This window comes from Puntigrus tetrazona, chromosome 6 (genome assembly GCF_018831695.1).
Source record: "Puntigrus tetrazona isolate hp1 chromosome 6, ASM1883169v1, whole genome shotgun sequence".
NCBI lineage: Eukaryota > Metazoa > Chordata > Actinopteri > Cypriniformes > Cyprinidae > Puntigrus > Puntigrus tetrazona.
The window spans coordinates 7,852,446-7,872,002 of record NC_056704.1 but is presented as its reverse complement, the minus strand read 5'-3'; the positions used below and the strand labels follow the sequence as shown (position 1 = coordinate 7,872,002).

The 19,557-nt window shown below is 38.3% G+C and overlaps 1 protein-coding gene across 1 annotated transcript; it reads right to left on the bottom strand.

Annotated features, from left to right (window-relative positions):
• Positions 1-14,406: 14,406 nt before the first annotated feature.
• Positions 14,407-18,663, bottom strand: LOC122346490 (cell death activator CIDE-3-like). Its single transcript, XM_043241136.1, has 6 exons — positions 18,527-18,663; positions 18,232-18,373; positions 17,659-17,808; positions 17,092-17,124; positions 15,348-15,538; positions 14,407-15,003 (listed from the first exon to the last, which is right to left on the bottom strand). The coding sequence occupies exons 1-6, from the start codon at positions 18,574-18,576 to the stop codon at positions 14,850-14,852; spliced, it is 720 nt and encodes a 239-aa protein (XP_043097071.1). The 5' UTR covers positions 18,577-18,663; the 3' UTR covers positions 14,407-14,849.
• Between the last annotated feature and the right edge of the window lie 894 nt (positions 18,664-19,557).

The following is a 19,557-nucleotide window of genomic DNA, read 5'->3' as shown; positions in this document are numbered from 1 at the left end:
GTTCTGGTTCGCTAATACTGAAAGCAATACTCATAATGATAACTTAAACAATGTGAAAGGGCCTGCAGGGCTAGTTTTGCCAAGCAAGTATTGGCAGCTGAATCACAGCTGATGATCTTATGTCAGGAGCTCAGCTTTCAGGTGAAATGTAGACTCCTGAGGATAATACTCCACACATCTAGAGATAGCTGCAACCAAAGCACCAGAATCATCAAGGGACTGGCAACTTAGGTTCCTGACAGCATCTGGTCAGGAAAAGTAATAAATTCATATTAACTCATTCTTATACTTAGCATTTGCATGACAGATATTTTAAGTATAGGTCATTATCAGTAAATACAGTATATATAGTATAACTCTGACTCAAGTATACAGAATGAAAAAAAAACTTTTTTGAATTTTAACCCTCATGTTTTGACTTTAATGTTGATTCAAACACAAAGGCTAGGTAGTGAGTATGCAATGAACATGTCTATTCACAAATGGGGTCCATGTACCGTGATTCAGTCACTAAAAACACATGGAAAGGTAATTAATGTGACCGCACTGCATGTGTATTCAGTGTTCAGTTTCAGCAGCATTTCACATTCACAAAGACCACCGTCGACGTACTAAGCACAGCTCACGTAGAAGTCAGTTTCAAACCAAGCAGCTTTTGTGTCGGTCAGTGTAGCGAATTTTGTCACCATTTTCAATAAGCCTATGAGCAAAATCTGCATGGTGAACTTTCTTGCCACACGGAAACTGATTGCGGAAATTCTGCAAAGCAACAGGAGTTGTGACCAATTAAGTGTGACATGTGGGCAAAAAAATAAAAATCATTCAATTTAAGAGCACGTTATTTAAATGAGGCCTTCTAATTTAGGCCTTGTTCACCAAAACACTCGCTACTGACAACCACTGCAGACTTTTGCTTGTTATATCTAGGGCATTCAACAGAGACGATCTTGTGTGGAATGGAAACCGTGTCTTGTGTTGAGGACCATGGCATCATCTCAAGTTGGGATCAATACAAGTGACCGTTCAGAGAACAAGCAGGACATGAGAACCCATATATGACCGCTTACCTTGGCACTGAAATCCTTGCTTTCCAAACCCCTGATGAAGAGGAGAGAAAAACAATGCATTAGAGGTCTGCCTCTCTAAATCCTTTAATGGGCTTTTAGCTATCAGTTCTCTTCCACGGAACAAGCAATCCCTTAATTAAAATGTGCAGGACAGCTATGGTATCCAGTGTTTGATTTGTATCGATGCACATCAAGGAAAAGCCATGAATTCAATAATGCATGTCTAAAAAAAAAAAAAAAAAAAAAAAAAAAAAAAAAAAGTAATAAATAAATATATATATATATATATATATATATATATATATATATATATATATGCAAAGTGAGAGAGAGAGAGAGAGAGAGATAGAGATCAAAATTCTTTGTTAATTATTTTTTTATATCTGAGTCCCTAAATGCTGTTTTAATTTTTAGAAGTTACTAAATAAACTATCAACAAGTGAAGCAATGACTTGTCCGAGCAGCTGAATGCCCCACTGTAGCCTGGATAAACCGATCACGCCCAAATCATGGAAACTCCAGTAAACGTGAGGCACGCAACTTAGTTCTGTCCGAACTTTAGCTTTAGTTCCGTCCAAAAACAAAACACATTTCTCTTAAGAAAGCAAGTTGCTGCGTGAAGCGCTCCTGTGTGACAGTCCTGCGAGTTCGACTCTAAGCGTGTTTATTCGTGCGCGTTCTGAACGCTGCTAAAATGGAAACGGCGGCGAGTTTCTTAAACGCTTAAAGCGGCGTTCGTTCCTAGGTGTACCCCCGGTGACTGGCCAGCTGCCAGAAACACAGCCGCACTTTTATGATGTTTAAAGACGTCGCATTGATTAGTTCGCGAAATGAGCTACTCACCAAATAAAGTCGGTGCAGTGACTGCAGAAAGTCGGCTGCTTGAAAAACCTCGCGATAAATTTGTGGTTTTTCACTTCGTGGACGTTTTTCTGCCTCAAAGCACCTTTTACGGGCGAATCGATTTGCGACGTCAGATGAGGACTGCTCGTTGCTTTGTATGACATCAGCCATCGCAGAAACAGGAGAGAATAATTCCCCGCAGAGTATGTGGAAGTTGCTGTCAGACGAGCACAGCGTTGTTTTTCTGCCTCGCCGTTTGTCCGTGTAGCGCAACAGTTGGGTGCGCGCGTGCGGAAAGGCTTTCTCTAGCTTTCGCCACAACTACAGTGTGACAGCTTCCAGCGCGCGCCCCGCTTCCTTCTCGCTCGAGGTGACGTCATGAAGAGTCCTTCTGCTGGGAGTGGATAAGATCGCGCGCCGCTGGATCGAGAGTCCCGTGCGGTGAGCGTCATCCGGCGGTCAAGAAACCCGTCTGCAGGTTTCGGTCACAAATCCGCAAGGCTATCTTCGTTTTTTTTGCTCCACATTCCCAACAATGTCGTTCCGTGAAGGCAGCTCTTTACCATGGTGTCCCCAGTTCTTAATTTGCCCGCGAAAGACATCCTCGCCTCAAACTTGCGGAAAGACCACCACAAGTAAAACCAAAGCTAGCTATAGCTAAACTATTTTAAGCATTTGACTGAGATTTGTGTCAAAGTTTTTTGTTTTATTTATTTTATATTGGGTATGGCTACTTAATTTCAAAAAAGCTGAGAATAAACATTAAGCCATTTGACTGTGAGAGAAACTTTTTTTTCGCTGTATGGTTTGTTGAACACATTTTCCTACTAATTATAATTCAAAATAAAATTAAACCTAATTCAAATGTTATGATTCGTAGTATTAACAACAAAAACAGAAAAGCCAAATAGCTTTGTCACAAAACTTTAATAGTAGCAACATCAGAAAGAGTTTTGGAGGAATTTTAACGTTTAACATTTCAAGCAATTTAGCACATTTTATGGCTTTACTTTGAGAGAGAATGCAAAGAAAAACCCACTTTCATGAGGGAACACAAATGTTTTGTGAGAAAGCACAAAGGAAATTTTAAATTGAATAACTGACTAATATTTTTTTTCTCCCACAACGCATTTCATGTAGACTTTAGGGCGAGTTTAGACGCTAAAGATTGATGAGGATTGATAAAGATTTAAATCTGAAAATATATTAACATACGTTAAAGGTCCCATATTGTTCAATCTGAAATTTCTTAGCTTTTTAATTATAAGTGAGGTGTAGGGGCTATGTAACTATACAGTATATTTTTCACGAGTTGTTGTGACATCCGATCTACTTTGTCACCTCCATCAGTCATCAACCAAGCACCATTACTGAGAAACATGTGGGAAAGGTTAACTTTAATGGGCGAAAAGCAGACTGGCTGACCTGTACTCTCATTCCAAGGATGGACGATCCGACAGGACTGTTACTATGAGGTGAATCACATCTAACGAGTATAATTAAGACAAACTCACCGTGTCTAACCTTTTCTGATAAGAAGTTTGCAAACTCGAATATTTTTGACGACCATTTTGGCAAATTCATATTTCAGCAAGATCATATTTCTAATCTGAGGCTGTATTACGTCGATTCTGGCAGCCAACATCACAACTGGATGATATTTCAGGCTCCCATTGTAGCTGAATCTGTGCTGTTTTGAATAAACCGCCTCTAGTTTTCACTTTGTTTTGCATCCGGCTAGCGACATGATTCTGATGATGTTACGTTTGATTGGCCTGGTCGTGTGTCACTCAGAAAAAGAGTATGGATGTTAATTAGACAGGCCAAAATCAACCTGTTGACAGAGCTCCTGAGAGAGTAGCTGTAAAAACATACTGAGATGGTTTTTGTTACTTATACCGCAAAAGGACATCAACACTTCAAATAAAAGTTCAAAAAGGTGTACAACATGGGACCTTTAACTAACAACATTTCTTTAACCTTTGTATGTAATTTCTGTTCACGTGGCTCTTAAAGGTATAGTTCACTTTAAAACTAAAATTGAAAGTTTATTAGCTTACCCCAAGGGCATCTAAGGTGTAGGTGTCTTTTTTTCTTGCATGCCCTCATATATAAATACTGTTCATTCTCTCACATAAACCGCTTGTTTTGTGTCTTAGGTCATCAATGTATTGTTACGATGGGGTATAGTTTAATTTGGGCTTCTCTGTGCATGTATTTTTTCCTCTCATAGAGAAAGTTCCCTATACCGACCATTATATGACTGACAGACTACAACTTGATCCAGTGCCTGCCATCATCCATCAAACTCTGTCATCTTCTCTGATCCCACCCAACAATTAATCTCATGCCTCTGCTGGCCCTGCCCAGTCTCTTAGCTTCTTTGTTATCTAATGTGTTACAACATGCCACAAACATGCTAGCAACATGCTTAAACATGATTTATAATGATTTTCAACCCACATTTTAATCTTTTGTCTGGTACTTTTCTGTTTTCGAACTGTTTAAATAACACTCAAGAACATGAATTTAACTTCCGTGAATGTTTACCACTATCTAGTTTATCTCATTGTACACCCTTGGCTTATTTCATTAAGCTAGTTTAAATGGCTGCCCAGATTTTGAGCAAATTCCGGTTTTTCGGGTTCAAGACGATGAACTATTTTTTAGCTGTGTTCATTGCCACGGTAGCTTCATCCTCCTCTATCTCTTGCTGCAGATTAAAGCAGTTTATAGTCAGATATTGAGCCAAATCAAACTTGTTTCACTTGCAATTTAAATGCATTAAAACTGTTTAAAGAGCATACTTGCCATACAACCACTTGCTTGCCAAATGTTCTAATGAATGTGGGGACCGTAATTGCTGGGCTTCACGATACTCAATATAACACAGGTATTGTGTGTGATGGAGACCTATACATCTGTTACATTAAAACTGAACATGCAATACAAATATTTAGCAGTGCAGAACATGTGCTGGATTGTAACCAAATTTATTCAACAGATATGAGAACACATTTCTGATACAGATTATAATTCACAAGCAGTTCTGGTTGGTATTTAATTTTGCAGTTCATTACTAATTACATCACAAAAATGCATTAACATAATTTATTTAATTACATATATTATATTAGATAATGTTTTCTGAATGCTTTTTGATTCCTACCTTTGACCTATAGTTTATCACATAGATTTTAATGACATTATTATTTATTTTATTTTATTTTTTTATTATTTACTTTACCTTATATATGACCCAAAACAACAGATTTTTGCAATGCTGAAAGTAGACCCAGGCAAACAAATGATTTTTTTTCTTTATCACTGATTTATTTTTTTATTTATCTGTCCTGCACAACATCTTGTACATGGAGTTGTTCTCTTGGCATAGCCTACTTTCTCTTGAGACCCCGTTCTCAGACATTTTCCTTTAGAACTTGATCGTTCCCTTCAATGATGGCAAATCATCCTGGCCCAAACCATGATATTACCCCCGCCATCTTTTACAACAATCTTCCAGTAGTCCTCTGGCTTGCCCACATGATCCTTTGCAATCTGCAGACAGGCAAACATTTTCTTTTTGGAGATCAGTGGCTTTCTCCTTACAGCTCCGCCGTGCCCACAGTTGTTCGATGTTCTCCTGCTGGTGCATTGAGTTGCCTTTAAGTTATCCTGCACTCCTTTTGGATCCTAAAAGAAACTCTCAGTGAACACTTCCTAAAAGAATCATTTTGAAGACCATTTTAAAAATCTGTAAAGAAGGTTTTCTGCATTTGAAAGGTTGCATGGATGTTTAATTTCCTTCACTGAACCACTGACGTCGATAAAGAAACTTTCTTTTAAGAGTGTGGCATCCTTTGCAACCTCATTAGAGTTTTTGTAACCTTTTCCAGTCTGATGAGCAACAACAACTCTTTTTCTGAGGTTCTCAGAAATCTCTTGTAAGTATGTAAGAAACACTCAAAGTTTGTAGTATATAACTTGCGTTATTTAGTGAGAGTATCTCTAAAATAATTGAACTAAATGTTCTAAATCACTCACCTATGCTCTCATCACTATTCCACTAATATAGTCAGTGAATTTAGAAACTGTGCTCCAGAAGCACTCCTTTTGCGTATGCATCTAGAACACTAGTTGTGTCACAAATTATGCAATAAACTATGTCCTATTTGAATTATATAAAGTTATTTTATCACTCATAATCAGAGTCTTATAGCCACTCCCACTTTGCTATGTTAAAGCAACAGTGCATGAAGTGTCCTACATTCCACACTTTCTTTTGGGTTATATAAACGCACCATCTAGTTATTTAAAGTGCACTTTTTCTCTTCGGTGAACACACTGCGCACACTATTTATATTACAAAAAGTCATGGAATAGTGCCTAGTAATAAAGATATTTCTTTTATTTGTGTTATTTATTTGAATTGAGGCTTTTATGCTTTTAGCCAAAAAAATGAAAAAAGTGTGTTAAGTAAATCGTTAATCACTAATCCACATTGGAAAAGTGGTTTGGAATATAGATGGATGGGTGATTCGTTTAGTGCTTTATGAGTACATTCTGGTTATTCACTGCCACTGATCATAAACAGGTTGTACGCTCATGGTGCGTGTGGTGTATATTTGACTGAATGAGTGCACTCATTAAACCACTGTGCATTATGGTTTCGGACACATCCCTGCAAATGGTTGATCCCTCAAACTGTGCCATATTTAAGGGTATGGGGGAGCAATTTTTGAAAAAGCCCATACACTAGGTTGTGCCTAATGCCTCCAGACTTGGACCAGCTTTGACTCAATTTAGACACTTTAATCCAGATCTGGTCAATACAGGGCTGTCGTTCTTTTGTGGATTAAGGAAACCTGCTTGTGTGGATTGGAGCTAGGACATCAGAATGATGATACTTTAAACAGTGTCTTAACGTGTATGTAAAACGTTTTCTTAATGGTCAAAGGCATCAATATAATGTTTACAATTTGAACAAAGATTGAGTGTGTCCTTTGGGAACAACCCTTGAGGGCACCCCTAATGGTTCTTATTTCATCTACTGGATACTAATAGGCATGGAAGAAAGGAAGTAGCCATTTAATGTGTTGCTGTGGAAACAGTCCTATGCTGGTGACAATGTGGAAGGAGTGAGGAAGTAGAGAGCCAGTCTTTTGCAGCTTGGTTTTAGTAGGTAGGCTACCCTCTTTTCACTGTGGGGGAAGTTTAAAGTTCTCAAAGTTAGTTTGGCCCTAAACTATAATTGTGATCAGGGGACATTTTATTAACATGAACATAATAAACAGGACTTTGCCTTGACTTTTGCCTTAAAATCAAATATAGAATTGTATTGATATGACTCATTTTTAAGTTTGAAATGTTTCGGCTGAATGGCTGTGGTTAAACCTGTAATATCACAGAGTTTGGTTGGAGATACGTACCGTGTTTGTCAATGAAAAAGTTTTGCACTATACTAACAAAACATGTTTGTGGATAAAATGGAGATATGTCTGGTTAAGGCTAGCAGGTATACAGTAAAACCTACAGGTGTACGCACATCAATAAAGCCTAACTGTTTTTAAACGTACATTATTTACTATTTTTGCATTATTTTAAGGGGTTGGTTTAGTTTTTGGGCTATGTGTAGACATTAACAAAGCTTCTGGGTTTTACAGTATCCCTTCTAGACACAACCCATAAGTCTACAGCTGACAATTCATACATAATTAAAAGTCTCATTTTTTCCTGTCCATTTAGCATAAATAAAAAGATTTTGGTTCAAAGGGCATTGCCACAATATAGGCTGTTTAGTTTACCATAGTCTTCCTGTGACGGCCCATGTGGTGGCCGCACATTAAACGATCGGGTGAGAAATACACATACACCAATACACTAATCTATATTTATTTATTTTGTTTAAATGGTTCATTATTATTATTTGAAATAAGACTCGTACACAGTTTGTTAGTTTATTTATTTTAAAGCAGTTAACCGTTTGGGTGCACACAAGTTGGTTTACTGTGTTTATTTAGTTTAATATATATTTCTTTGAGTTAAGTTACCATGTCGCGGGTGGTGTGGAGAGTGGCAGAGGTACCGGCTGTTCCTTTGTGAGGTCCGGCAGTTTAAAGGGCGACCGCCACCACGGCTGCTCTTTTTTAGTTCCGCCCGGCTTGTTCCATCCAGCTGGGAACTTGTAGGGGAGCGCTGATGTGGTCAACTGTTTTGAATTTGTTAATCTATTTTTTCCTTTTGCTATATTTCTTTCTCCGTTTATGATTTATCTAAGCAACTATTTGTTATGAAATGATTTGTTGTTGTTAGATTTATGCAAGCATTTAAAATATTGATTTCCTGTGTTTCCCTCCTTGTTTCTAATGGATTAGTCCGTTTGTATATAAGTGCTCTGTCATTTTGGGGTGGGGTGGGAGTTGGTGTCGTCTTTGAGTTGCTAGTAGTTTTCTGTTCTCTGTATTTTTGTTATTTTTGTTTTATAAGGCCTGCTTATTGATTTGGGAATTTTTGTGTGTTAATATATATTTTTGGCTCTTTATTAAAAGTATTTTTTTCCCTTTAAACTTTGTTTGTGCTGGTGTGAGCCCTTACAATTCTAAAACCTGGTGTGATCCCTCACAAGTGGTGTCAGAAGTGGGATCGTTAACGCCAGTAAGGGCATAGTAACCAGTGCATTTGTTTTTTTTTGGCTATGAGTCGGGTTGGACGGAAAGGCCTCCCGAAGCCTGTTCTAGGAGAGCCACCTAAAGAAGCACCTGAACTACTGCAAGATGGGGACGTACAGGATGTCAGAGATGGAGATCAAGAGCTGGCAGGTAGTGAACCAACCCCCGTTGATTTGGTTGGTCTGCTTAAAGCACATATGGCACGTATGGATGCCCAGGAGGTGCAAAGGAATGCAGAGATGGCACAGCAGGAGCGACGGTTCAAAGCTCTCCAACATCAGTTTGGGCTATTGCAAATGGAGGTGCAGGCCCGTACAACTCCCATTCCTCAGTCAGTAGTAATGTCACCAGATGGACTGGAACGCGGCGATGAGACTGTTGGTCCGGCGCGGGCCATTGTTGCAGTCTAACACCTGGCAGAAAGCAGGGACTGAACCTCGTGAGACAGGTTGGTCTTCATTCAAAGAACCGAAATTAGAAAAGTTATGTGATTCTGATGATATTGAACATTTTCTAACTACTTTTGAGCGAATGGCAGTAGTATGCCGGTGGCCAAAGGAGGAGTGGGTCTTTCATCTGATTCCTCTTCTGACTGGTAAGGCCCGGGCTGCCTATGTTCATATGGATGTGGAGGATTCTCTGAGTTATGAGGAACTGAAATTGGCTGTCTTGAGAAAATATGATATTAATCGAGAAACGTATAGACAGAAGTTCCGATCACTTGAAGTGGATCCTCGTGAAAGTCCTAAAGAACTGTATGCGAGGCTAAAAGAGTTATATGGGAAGTGGATGCAGCCTAGAAGTAAGACAGTTGATGAAGTTGGAGAAGTGATTATACTTGAGCAATATTTGAGAATGCTTTCCTTTGAGCTTCAGGTTTGGATTCGGGAACATGATCCACAGACTGCTTCACAAGCTGCTGCATTGGCTGATGTGTTTGTGGCGCCCGTAAAGGAAACCAGTCCTGAGTTGGAAGTCTCGTCGAGAAGACCAGAGATGGGATCCATCCCAGTCAGTTCGGAAGATTTTTCCAAATGCTGGTAAGCCTCCAGGAGGAGGACCTGCCTTTGTCTCTGCTTCTAAGAACTTCAGGAAAGTGCCTGTTTGTTACCTGTGTGGGCTGGAGGGTCACACGAAACCCATGTGTCCTAAAAATGTCAGCAAAGCTACTCACCTGTGTTCTGTGCCCAGGAGTGACAGGTATATACCAAAGGCAGTTGGAGGAGCAACACCAAGGACTACTGTGGTGGTGAATGGAAAGGAGATGGATGCTTTGATTGATACAGGAAGTGAGCAAACTCTAGTACATCGAAAATACATTCCCTCCGCACTTATCCACCACTCACCAAGAAAGGCTGTGCGCTGTGTACATGGAGATGAGAAACTACTACCTACTGCTGTGATTTATTTAAAAGTGAGAGGACAGACGTATTTGATGGATGTAGGAGTCGTGGACCACCTACCCTACCCGGTAGTGCTGGGTCTTGATCTGCCAGTCCTGTTGAACTTGTTGCCGCCGGCTTCCGCCTGCAATTTGGTGACAACTCGAGCACAAGCAAAGCGAAGGAGGAAGGAGAACTGTTGAGTACCCTGCCATTTTTCAATGAGGATGTGGAGTCTGTTAATATTGTTAAACCCAAGAAGTCACGGCGTCAGAAGAGAATTGAGAAAATCCAGTATCAAGCTTCTGCAAGATCGAGAGACTTTGTCAGACTTTGCTCCAGAGTTCCAGCTGCCTACCAACATCAGACAGTTACAACAGGAGGATGCTAGTCTTGTCTTGTATCTGGAAAGAGCCAAGCAAGAAAATGTTGTGAACTCTTTTGCTAAGGAGAGATTTGTTTTTCGACAGGGTATACTATACCATCAGCTGGGGCAAGAGACACAATTGGTGGTACCACAATGTGTCCGTGAAGTGATTCTGACTCTGGGTCATTCGATCCCCTGGGCTGGCCACCTGGGAGACGGAAAACCATTGCCCGGATCGAAAAATACTTCTTCTGGCCTGGTTTGAATTCAGATGTTACTCAGCATTGCAAGACCTGTCCGGAATGTCAGAAAGTTTCTCCTTACAAACCGAAACATGTTCCTCTTCAACCACTTCCACTCATAGGCACTCCTTTGAAAGACTGGGAATGGATATTGTTGGGCCTTTGGAGAGAAGCCGTTCAGGTAATCGCTTCATGCTGGTGGTGACTGATTATGCTACCAGGTACCCAGAGGTGTTCCTTTAAGGTCCATCAAGGCAAAATATGTGGCAACTTGCTTGTTGCAGTTGTTTTCTCGAGTTGGTTTCCAAGAGAAATCTTAACTGACCAGGAACTAACTTTATGTCAAAGTTGCTGAAAGAAACATACCAACTGCTGGGCATTAAAAGTCTGAGAACCACTCCTTTCCACCCTCAAACAGATGGACTTACTGAGAGATTCAATCAAACTTTAAAACAAATGATTCGAAAGTTTGTATGTGATGCTGGGACTGACTGGGATCGATGGCTGCCTTACCTGATGTTTGCGTACAGAGAAGTGCCCCAATCCTCTACCGGATTCTCCCCATTTGAATTGTTATATGGCCATGAGGTAAGAGGGCCCCTCTCTTTACTTAGAGAAACATGGGAAGAAGAGCCTCAGCGAGGTGAACCAAAGAATGTAGTGGCTTATGTGATTGAAATGAGAAAACGTCTACAGAAGATGTCAGCCTTGGCTCAATCTCACTTGGCAGAAGCCCAAAAGCGTCAGAAAACTTGGTATGACAAGTCTGCTCGTGATCGACAGTTTGAACCTGGTCAGAAGGTTCTGGTGATGTTACCCAGTTGTGAAAATAAACTGTTGGTAAAGTGGCAAGGGCCATATGAGGTCAAAAGAAGATTGGGTCACACTACTTATGAAGTTGCCTTACCTGATAAAGATCGTTCAGTCACGAGCGTCTGCATGTCAACTTGCTTAAGCAGTGGTTTCCTCGCCCAGATGATTCTGTCCAGAGCCTGATGATTAGGCGGGTGCAGGAGGAAGAGGAATCTGAGCAGTTCTTACCTCAACATGCTCTGGAAGGCGGGTCCCTGGACTTGAGTCACTTGTCCCCACAACAACAACAGGAGGTGAGGGACATCTGTTCCACAGAAGTCTTTTCAGAATATCCTGGATACACTACCTTGATTGAGCATAACATTGTTTTGAAACCTGATGCTGTACCACGAAGAATGAGTTACAGGATTCCTGAACGCCTGCAAGACACACTGAAACAGGAAGTGGATCTGATGATGAAGCTGGGAGTTATAGAGCCCTCTAACAGTGAGTGGTGTCATCCGGTGGTTCTGGTTCCTAAGAAGGATGGTGGTATAAGATTCTGTATTGACTTTCGTTACCTCAATTCAGTCACCAAGTTTGATGCCTACCCGACTCCCGAATTGGTGATCTCACAGACCGATTGGGTACTTCCAAGTTTCTTACCACCATTGATCTGTCTAAGGGCTATTGGCAAATTCCTTTAACCTTGCAATCCAGAGAACTGACTGCCTTTAAAACTCCTGGGGCTTATTCCATTTTAAGGTCTTGGCATTCGGACTGCATGGGGCACCTGCCAGTTTCCAAAGACTCATGGATACTGTACTAAGAGGTTGGACTTTACAGCCGCTTACTTGGATGACATTGTGATTTACAGCCAGACATGGGAGACCCATATTCAGCACATTGAGCAAGTCCTAAAACGTCTCAAGGTAGCGGGTCTGACTGTTAACCCTCAGAAGTGTGCTATAGCGAAGGCTGAAAGCGAAGTATCTGGGGTTTGTTATTGGCAAGGGAGTCATCAGGCCCCAAGTGGAAAAGGTACGTGCCATTAAAGAATGTCCAAAGCCACGAACTCGCAAAGAGTTAAGATCATTCTTAGGTATGGCTGGATTCTACCATCGATTCATCCCTAATTTCTCTAGTAGAGCAGCAACATTGACTGATATGGTGGGCTCTAGGAGTCCCAATCAGCTCCAGTGGGTGGCAGAGACTGAGACCGCCTTCCAGGATCTTAGAACAGCCCTGAGTAAGGACGCTGTATTGCATAACCTGACTTCCAGCAGCCCTTTGTCTTACAGACTGGCGCTTCAGATCGAGGTCTGGGAGCAGTGTTGTTACAAGGTGGTCCTGATGCCCGACGCCCCTATTGCTTTCTCAGCCGTAAACTCTTCCCTAGAGAAGTCCGGTACTCTATTGTGGAAAAGGAATGCTTAGCCGTGAAGTGGGCTCTGGATTCGTTAAAGTACTACCTTTTAGGTACAGAGTTTGTTCTGGAAACGGATCACAAGGCATTACAGTGGCTTCAAAAGATGAAAGACACCAACAGTAGAATTACTCGCTGGTACCTGGCAATTCAACCCTTCAGATTCTTTATAAGACATGTCCCTGGCAAAGAGAACCTCACCGCAGATTACCTTTCCGCTGTGCCAGTGACATTCCTGAAGGGGGGAGTATGTGACGGCCCATGTGGTGGCCGCACATTAAACGATCGGTGAGAAATACACAATACACCAATACACTAATCTATATTTATTTATTTTGTTTAAATGGTTCATTATTATTATTTGAAATAAGACTCAGTACACAGTTTGTTAGTTTATTTATTTTAAAGCAGTTAACCGTTTGGGTGCACACAAGTTGGTTTACTGTGTTTATTTAGTTTAATATATATTTCTTTGAGTTAAGTTACCATGTCGCTGGTGGTGTGGAGAGTGGCAGAGGTACCGGCTGTTCCTTTGTGAGGTCCGGCAGTTTAAAGGCGACCCGCCACCACGGCTGCTCTTTTTAGTTCCGCCGGCTTGTTCCATCCAGCTGGGAACTTGTAGGGGAGCGCTGATGTGGTCAACTGTTTTGAATTTGTTAATCTTATTTTTTTCCCTTTTGCTATATTTCTTTCTCCGTTTATGATTTATCTAAGCAACTATTTGTTATGAAATGATTTGTTGTTGTTAGATTTATGCAAGCATTTAAAATATTGATTTCTGTGTTTCCTCCTTGTTTCTAATGGATTAGTCCGTTTGTATATAAGTGCTCTGTCATTTTTGGGGTGGGGTGGGAGTTGGTGTCGTCTTTGAGTTGCTAGTAGTTTTCTGTTCTCTGTATTTTTGTTATTTTTGTTTTATAAGGCCTGCTTATTGATTTGGGAATTTTGTGTGTTAATATATATTTTTGGCTCTTTATTAAAAGTATTTTTTCCCCTTTAAACTTTGTTTGTGCTGGTGTGAGCCCTTACAATTCTAAAACCTGGTGTGATCCCTCACACTTCCTTACTGTCCATTGATTTTAATTGAATTTTAATTTATTTTATTCTTCTTATATATATATATATATATATATATATATATATATATATATATATATATATATATATATATATATATATATATATATATATATATATATATATATATATATATATATATATATATTTTTTTTTTCCACTTTCTTCCGGCAAGATTTTTCTTTTCACAGCCGTTGCTGTGTCCCTTTTTATCCACAAACAAAGAACTGTTATCCCTGTTTGCCCTCTTGTGGAAATATGTGATAATACAACAGTGATGTTGACAATGTTGACATTGTAAAATAATACTTTATTAAAAAATAAGTATCTATCTATCTATCTATCTATCTATCTATCTATCTATCTATCTATCTATCTATCTATCTATCTATCTATCTATCTATCTATCTATCTATCTATCTATCTATCTATCTATCTATCTATCTATCTATCTATCCATCTATCCATCTATCCATCTATCTATCCATCTATCCATCTCTCTGTCTATCTGTAACATGTAATCAAAAGGAAAGACAGAATGGTCCCTTTTCAGAATAATGTATTTTAAAGATAATTTAGTCAATATTTTCACACTTTTTATACATCAAACCATAGACATTAAAGAGGCCCGCTGACTCAGATGTGGCCAGAGCAATAAACTGCAATATCCGTACTGTAAGATGCCTAAGGGAGACAGGAAGGACAGCTGTTCTTCCTTTCAGTGGCAAACCACATGTAACCTTGCGTCCCCCTAGACGTGTTTGTGTAATTGAAAATTCAAGAGTGGTGTAACCTCTCACATGGAAGAGCCGCGTTTACAATTTTTGTGAGGATAAATAACGTTAAACATTTTTTTTTTGCAAACATTGTTAACTGCATATTTAGCTGTTTACATAGACGTTAATAATAACTCATTTAAATACACATTTTATAAAGCATTAAATCAACAAGCGGTGCACTCTTGTCAGTTTGCCCTAGCCGTGGTTTAATGATGTAACTCCTTGATGATGCATGCAGGAGATATCAGATGTGCATCTGTCTTCTCATCCTCATCGATGAGATGCTGAATATAACACGAGGTTCCTACTAAAACATGGCCAGTAGTCTGCATAGTGAAGAGAGTCCATCTTAGAGCTTCCCTTTTAACAGAAAGAAAAAGAAGATCAGTGAGACAAAAGCGTTTTGTGTTTACTTTCTATAATATAGTTTAGTATATTACCTTTGTCAAAGATCATTTATTATCTGTCTACTGTTTATACACGCACTTTGTGTGCATTTGAATGTCCGTTGAATAAGTATATGTTTTTATGGTGGCACACAAACTGGTCTTCACCAAATCTGCTTGTTAGCAAATATGTCTCAACTTCGAAACGAATCCTAAAGCAGGGTACAAGAGCATTGCTAAAACTTGGGATTCATGGTTTCCTCCATCATCTGATGTTATTCAGAGCTTCTAATGACACACATGGACGAACACACTTACCGTAGCATTCTTTTCGCCTTGTAGCACTGCAAGTCGTACGACACAGAATACATTCCATACAGTGTCGCCTGCACGTTCAGGCAGCCAATAAAGTCCTGCGGGTGATTTTTGTAAAGATCAAAAGTCAGTTTGGCAACATCTTTCCTTGTTTTTTTCCAGCCACATCCAGGATAGCTCTTGGTTGATTGTTTCTGTGTAGTAATGACATGAAAAAGAGAGAGAGAGAGAGAGAGAGAGAGAGAGAGAGAGCAGGGGGAAAACAAGAAGATTTAAGTTAAATTATGCTATTTGGCATTTGAGTCCAAAATTTTGGAAGAAGGATATATGAAGGGAGGTGGAAGTAATGTTCAGGATAGACGTGAAGGAACTGAAGCATGCAATAAAAGTATATTTCCTGTTCTGTGGATTTATATGTTGACATTTGGTATGTTGGTTTTTTTTTTGTTTTGTAGTCAGTTTGTAGTTTATCGATTCCTTGTTTCTCTCATTTTGTTTGCTAAGCACTTGAATTTGATTGTACTTTGTTAGGTCTTGGTTATTTTCCCTAGCATTTATTGTTTTTTCTAATTCCATTTTTTGGTTTCTTTTACTGTTTTGATTTATATAATAATGTTTCTTCTGTACTTAGAATGTCCTTTTGTGATATTACTACTAACAAAAGTTAATAAATTGTTTACATTATTATTATTATTATAATGTAAAATAAGTTATTAAAAAATAAAAAAATAAAATAATTTATTAAATATCATTAGGCCAGAATAGATAATACATTTATCTTTTATTTACAAGAGACAGTAACAATATCTCACGAATGGCCAGCGAAAGATGTGCCCTTCCTGCTGTGAGTTTGCTTTTCTTTCAGCGTGATGCCTCTTCTAAAAATGACCATTATTTTTCACATTTTTGCACTTTTATAGCATGAAAGTGCTATAAAAGAGAAACAGTATTATAAAGGAAGTTGGTTCAGTTTTATTATTAGAAATATTATTATTATTAACAGTATTAATATTAGAAATTCTTCCAAAATGTAGGTCTCTCTTAAATATTCTTAGAATGACAAATTCTTATGAATCATTAAATGTATGCTTCGCTTGGATGGACTTTGTTTATACAGTATATATATATATATATATATATATATATATATATATATATATATATATATATATATATATATATATATATATATATATATATATATATATATATATATATATATATATATATATATATATATATATATATATATATATATATATATACAAACAAGTACAACATTCTACACCAATATATCTATACTGCATATATATACTGCATTATTATAGTTTTTTCTGTTGTATTTTGTAGTGGTTTGTTCAAATGCACTGCTATTGATTTTCACTTTTGAGCTGGTGTAGAATCAAACATTTAGCATACAGTGTTATATCCATGCCCTGCCTGAAGTTTGATGTGAAAGCCTAGGTCTAATCCTGAAGAGCACAGGTTGGTTGCCTAGGAACATGTAAAGGTCACCTGACTGATGCTGCCTATGTAGAGCGTTCCGGATTGACTGCTTACAAGGTACCGTGACCTTTAAAAATGTTTCTTAGAAGACAAGACAGAGCAAGTAATCTAACAACTGTAGGCTTTTGAAAGAGGCTGTATGTTTTGTACTCCTAGAGACGCAATGTAGGAGAGAAATGATAATAAAAAAACTTGACATCAGATATGCTTTAAGGAGGTTCATTTGATTGTTCACACTCACCCTTCCTACTTTCTTCTGATCCGGAAGGTGTTTCTGAAAAAGGAAAAAAAAAGAGAGAACGTGTCCTTTATGAACGTGTTGATATCTAAATTAATTTTGATCAACAATTCATTTAAGATCATGTAACATTATCTGAGATTTTAAGTCTTTTATCTCTGTCCAACCGACTTATCACAACATTTCAAACCTCCTTCACCTTTTTCACCTTCAACTCACTGGCTGACATGTTGCTATTTTCATAAGAAATAGGTCAATAAGCTGAGAATAGACATGACTCTCAGATGTCTGTTGCTCAAGATCTAAACTCAGTCTGTGCAGTTAGAAGGATCCACCAGGAGGTGCTATCAAAGTTCATATTAATAACAGCTGAACATAAACTTGCGTCCCTAATTAAGCTATATACTAGGCAATATGTTGTGTGGCAGTAAGTGGGAGCTATGCTAAGGAGTATAGAATTTAATATCAATGGTGTGAGCACTAGAAAGCTAATAAAATGAACACAGTCCATGATGAAAATGCATTACGTTAATTTTAATGATGCATCTGTACTGTAATGAAAACACTGACCTGCTGTGGAGCCCACTTCTGTCCTTCCCCTAAGACCATTAGGACAGTGTTGTCTTTTAAGGTTTGAAAAAAGTCCTCCGTATCCACTCCAGTTCCATCCTCATCCAACACTAAAGCCCTCATGCAATGCATGTGGAATATATCAATCACCTAGAAGAGAAAAAGCATTCAAGGATCTTTAGAGTAAGTGCTCTAGTTCTTAGGCCGGCTCACCGTGGCACTAACCCTCCAACTTTTGAGTTATCACATATAATCATTTATTTTAACTGCTACTAAGAGTCAAAGTGAATACCAGTTGTAATTGAAGAAACATTATGTGATCCAGCATAGTTTAATTCAACAAAAATTAGACATTTGACTGTTAATAGTTATTAGACATAAAATTAGACATTATAGTGTTAAATATAAAAGTATCTTAATTTGACTTTTATATATCAAGCTCCAGTACCATTGATAAATATTTTCAAGTGTGTCAATGGTCAAATGCACTTAATATTTAGTAGTTTGCAGAAACAGGGACGTCCTGAATGTATTTCTTAATGTATCTCTAATCCTTCTAATTCTTGTCCTCACCTTGTTCTTTAGGTCCCTCAGGTCATTTGCCATGATGCCTTTCTTAATAGAGCGGTCAGAGTTGATGACCCTGAAGGGTCTGGAGTGCTGAGGCCAACGTGGTAAGAGCTGCTGTGTCATAGAACCACAGGCTGATATGCATCTGTGGATGTGACACACACACACACACACACACACACACACACACACACACAAACAAACAAACAGATACAAATATAAGGAAGGAACTTTAATGTTGGATTAATAGAACAACAATTAGCATATAAGCAGACAATCATAATACAATAACAGTTACTTTGAAAGGGAAGTTGAGAACACATCAAGGGATTTCCTGGCATTTTCCATTGGAATCAACTGTGTAGCTCCAGGAAACTTCAAAATACAGTAAAAAAGGCATTACACAAGATAAATAAGTAAGTAGCATCAACAATAACAGCTTAAATATGCTATATACCTACTAAAAAATAAATATATAGCAATTGTTAACAATCGCTTTAGACATATATAAATATCCAGCAAACAAGAAACTGATATAATGAACAGAATATCTAATATTTAGTTGTTGTCTATTAAGACAAAATGTAGTTTAAAAGTTTAAAATCTACTGTAAAGCTAAAAAAATCTTTTGTAATGTCGACCGTATTTGAATAAGACATCAGAGACATAAAAAACATTAAAAAAAAAGATTACTTGTGTGAGTAATTATTCTCAGGAAATCTGTAAGATTAATTATATATATATATGTATATATGTACACAATACCTTAAAAGAAAGCTCTTGGATCCTCTTTTTGTTCTGGAATTGTTTGGCATTTACAGTAACTCTGTGTGGCGGATCTGTTCGTTGCTTCGGAGGATCATTGCAACACTCTTTTTTTCACCTTTGTTCCACTCTGACAGCATGAGTATTTGGTCATGCTATGTTGAGCAATAATGTATAATAATCTCTCAGTCCCAGCTGAATCACACCACTCGACCATTTTCTGAGGTTTATCACATTAAAGCTATCTGAAAATACATAGTATAGCACATATACTACGTACTATGTTACAAGATAAGTCATTCCATATTTACTAGCTTGTAGGGCAGTAATGCCAAGCATTTGATTGCCATAGGGAGGAAAACAAGGAAAATACCTTTTAGTATGTATTTACTTTGACCTGTTAGTGAATGGAAACTCATAAATAAATGGGTTTAAATGGGTAAAAAGGTTTTATATTGTTTTTGAAAACTATGAATTATGTCTGTACAATAGGTCAGGGTGTCATAGTTATAGTCTCTAGAGTGCTTAGAGAGATTTTAAAGGGTGATCCAAGGATCTCTGATA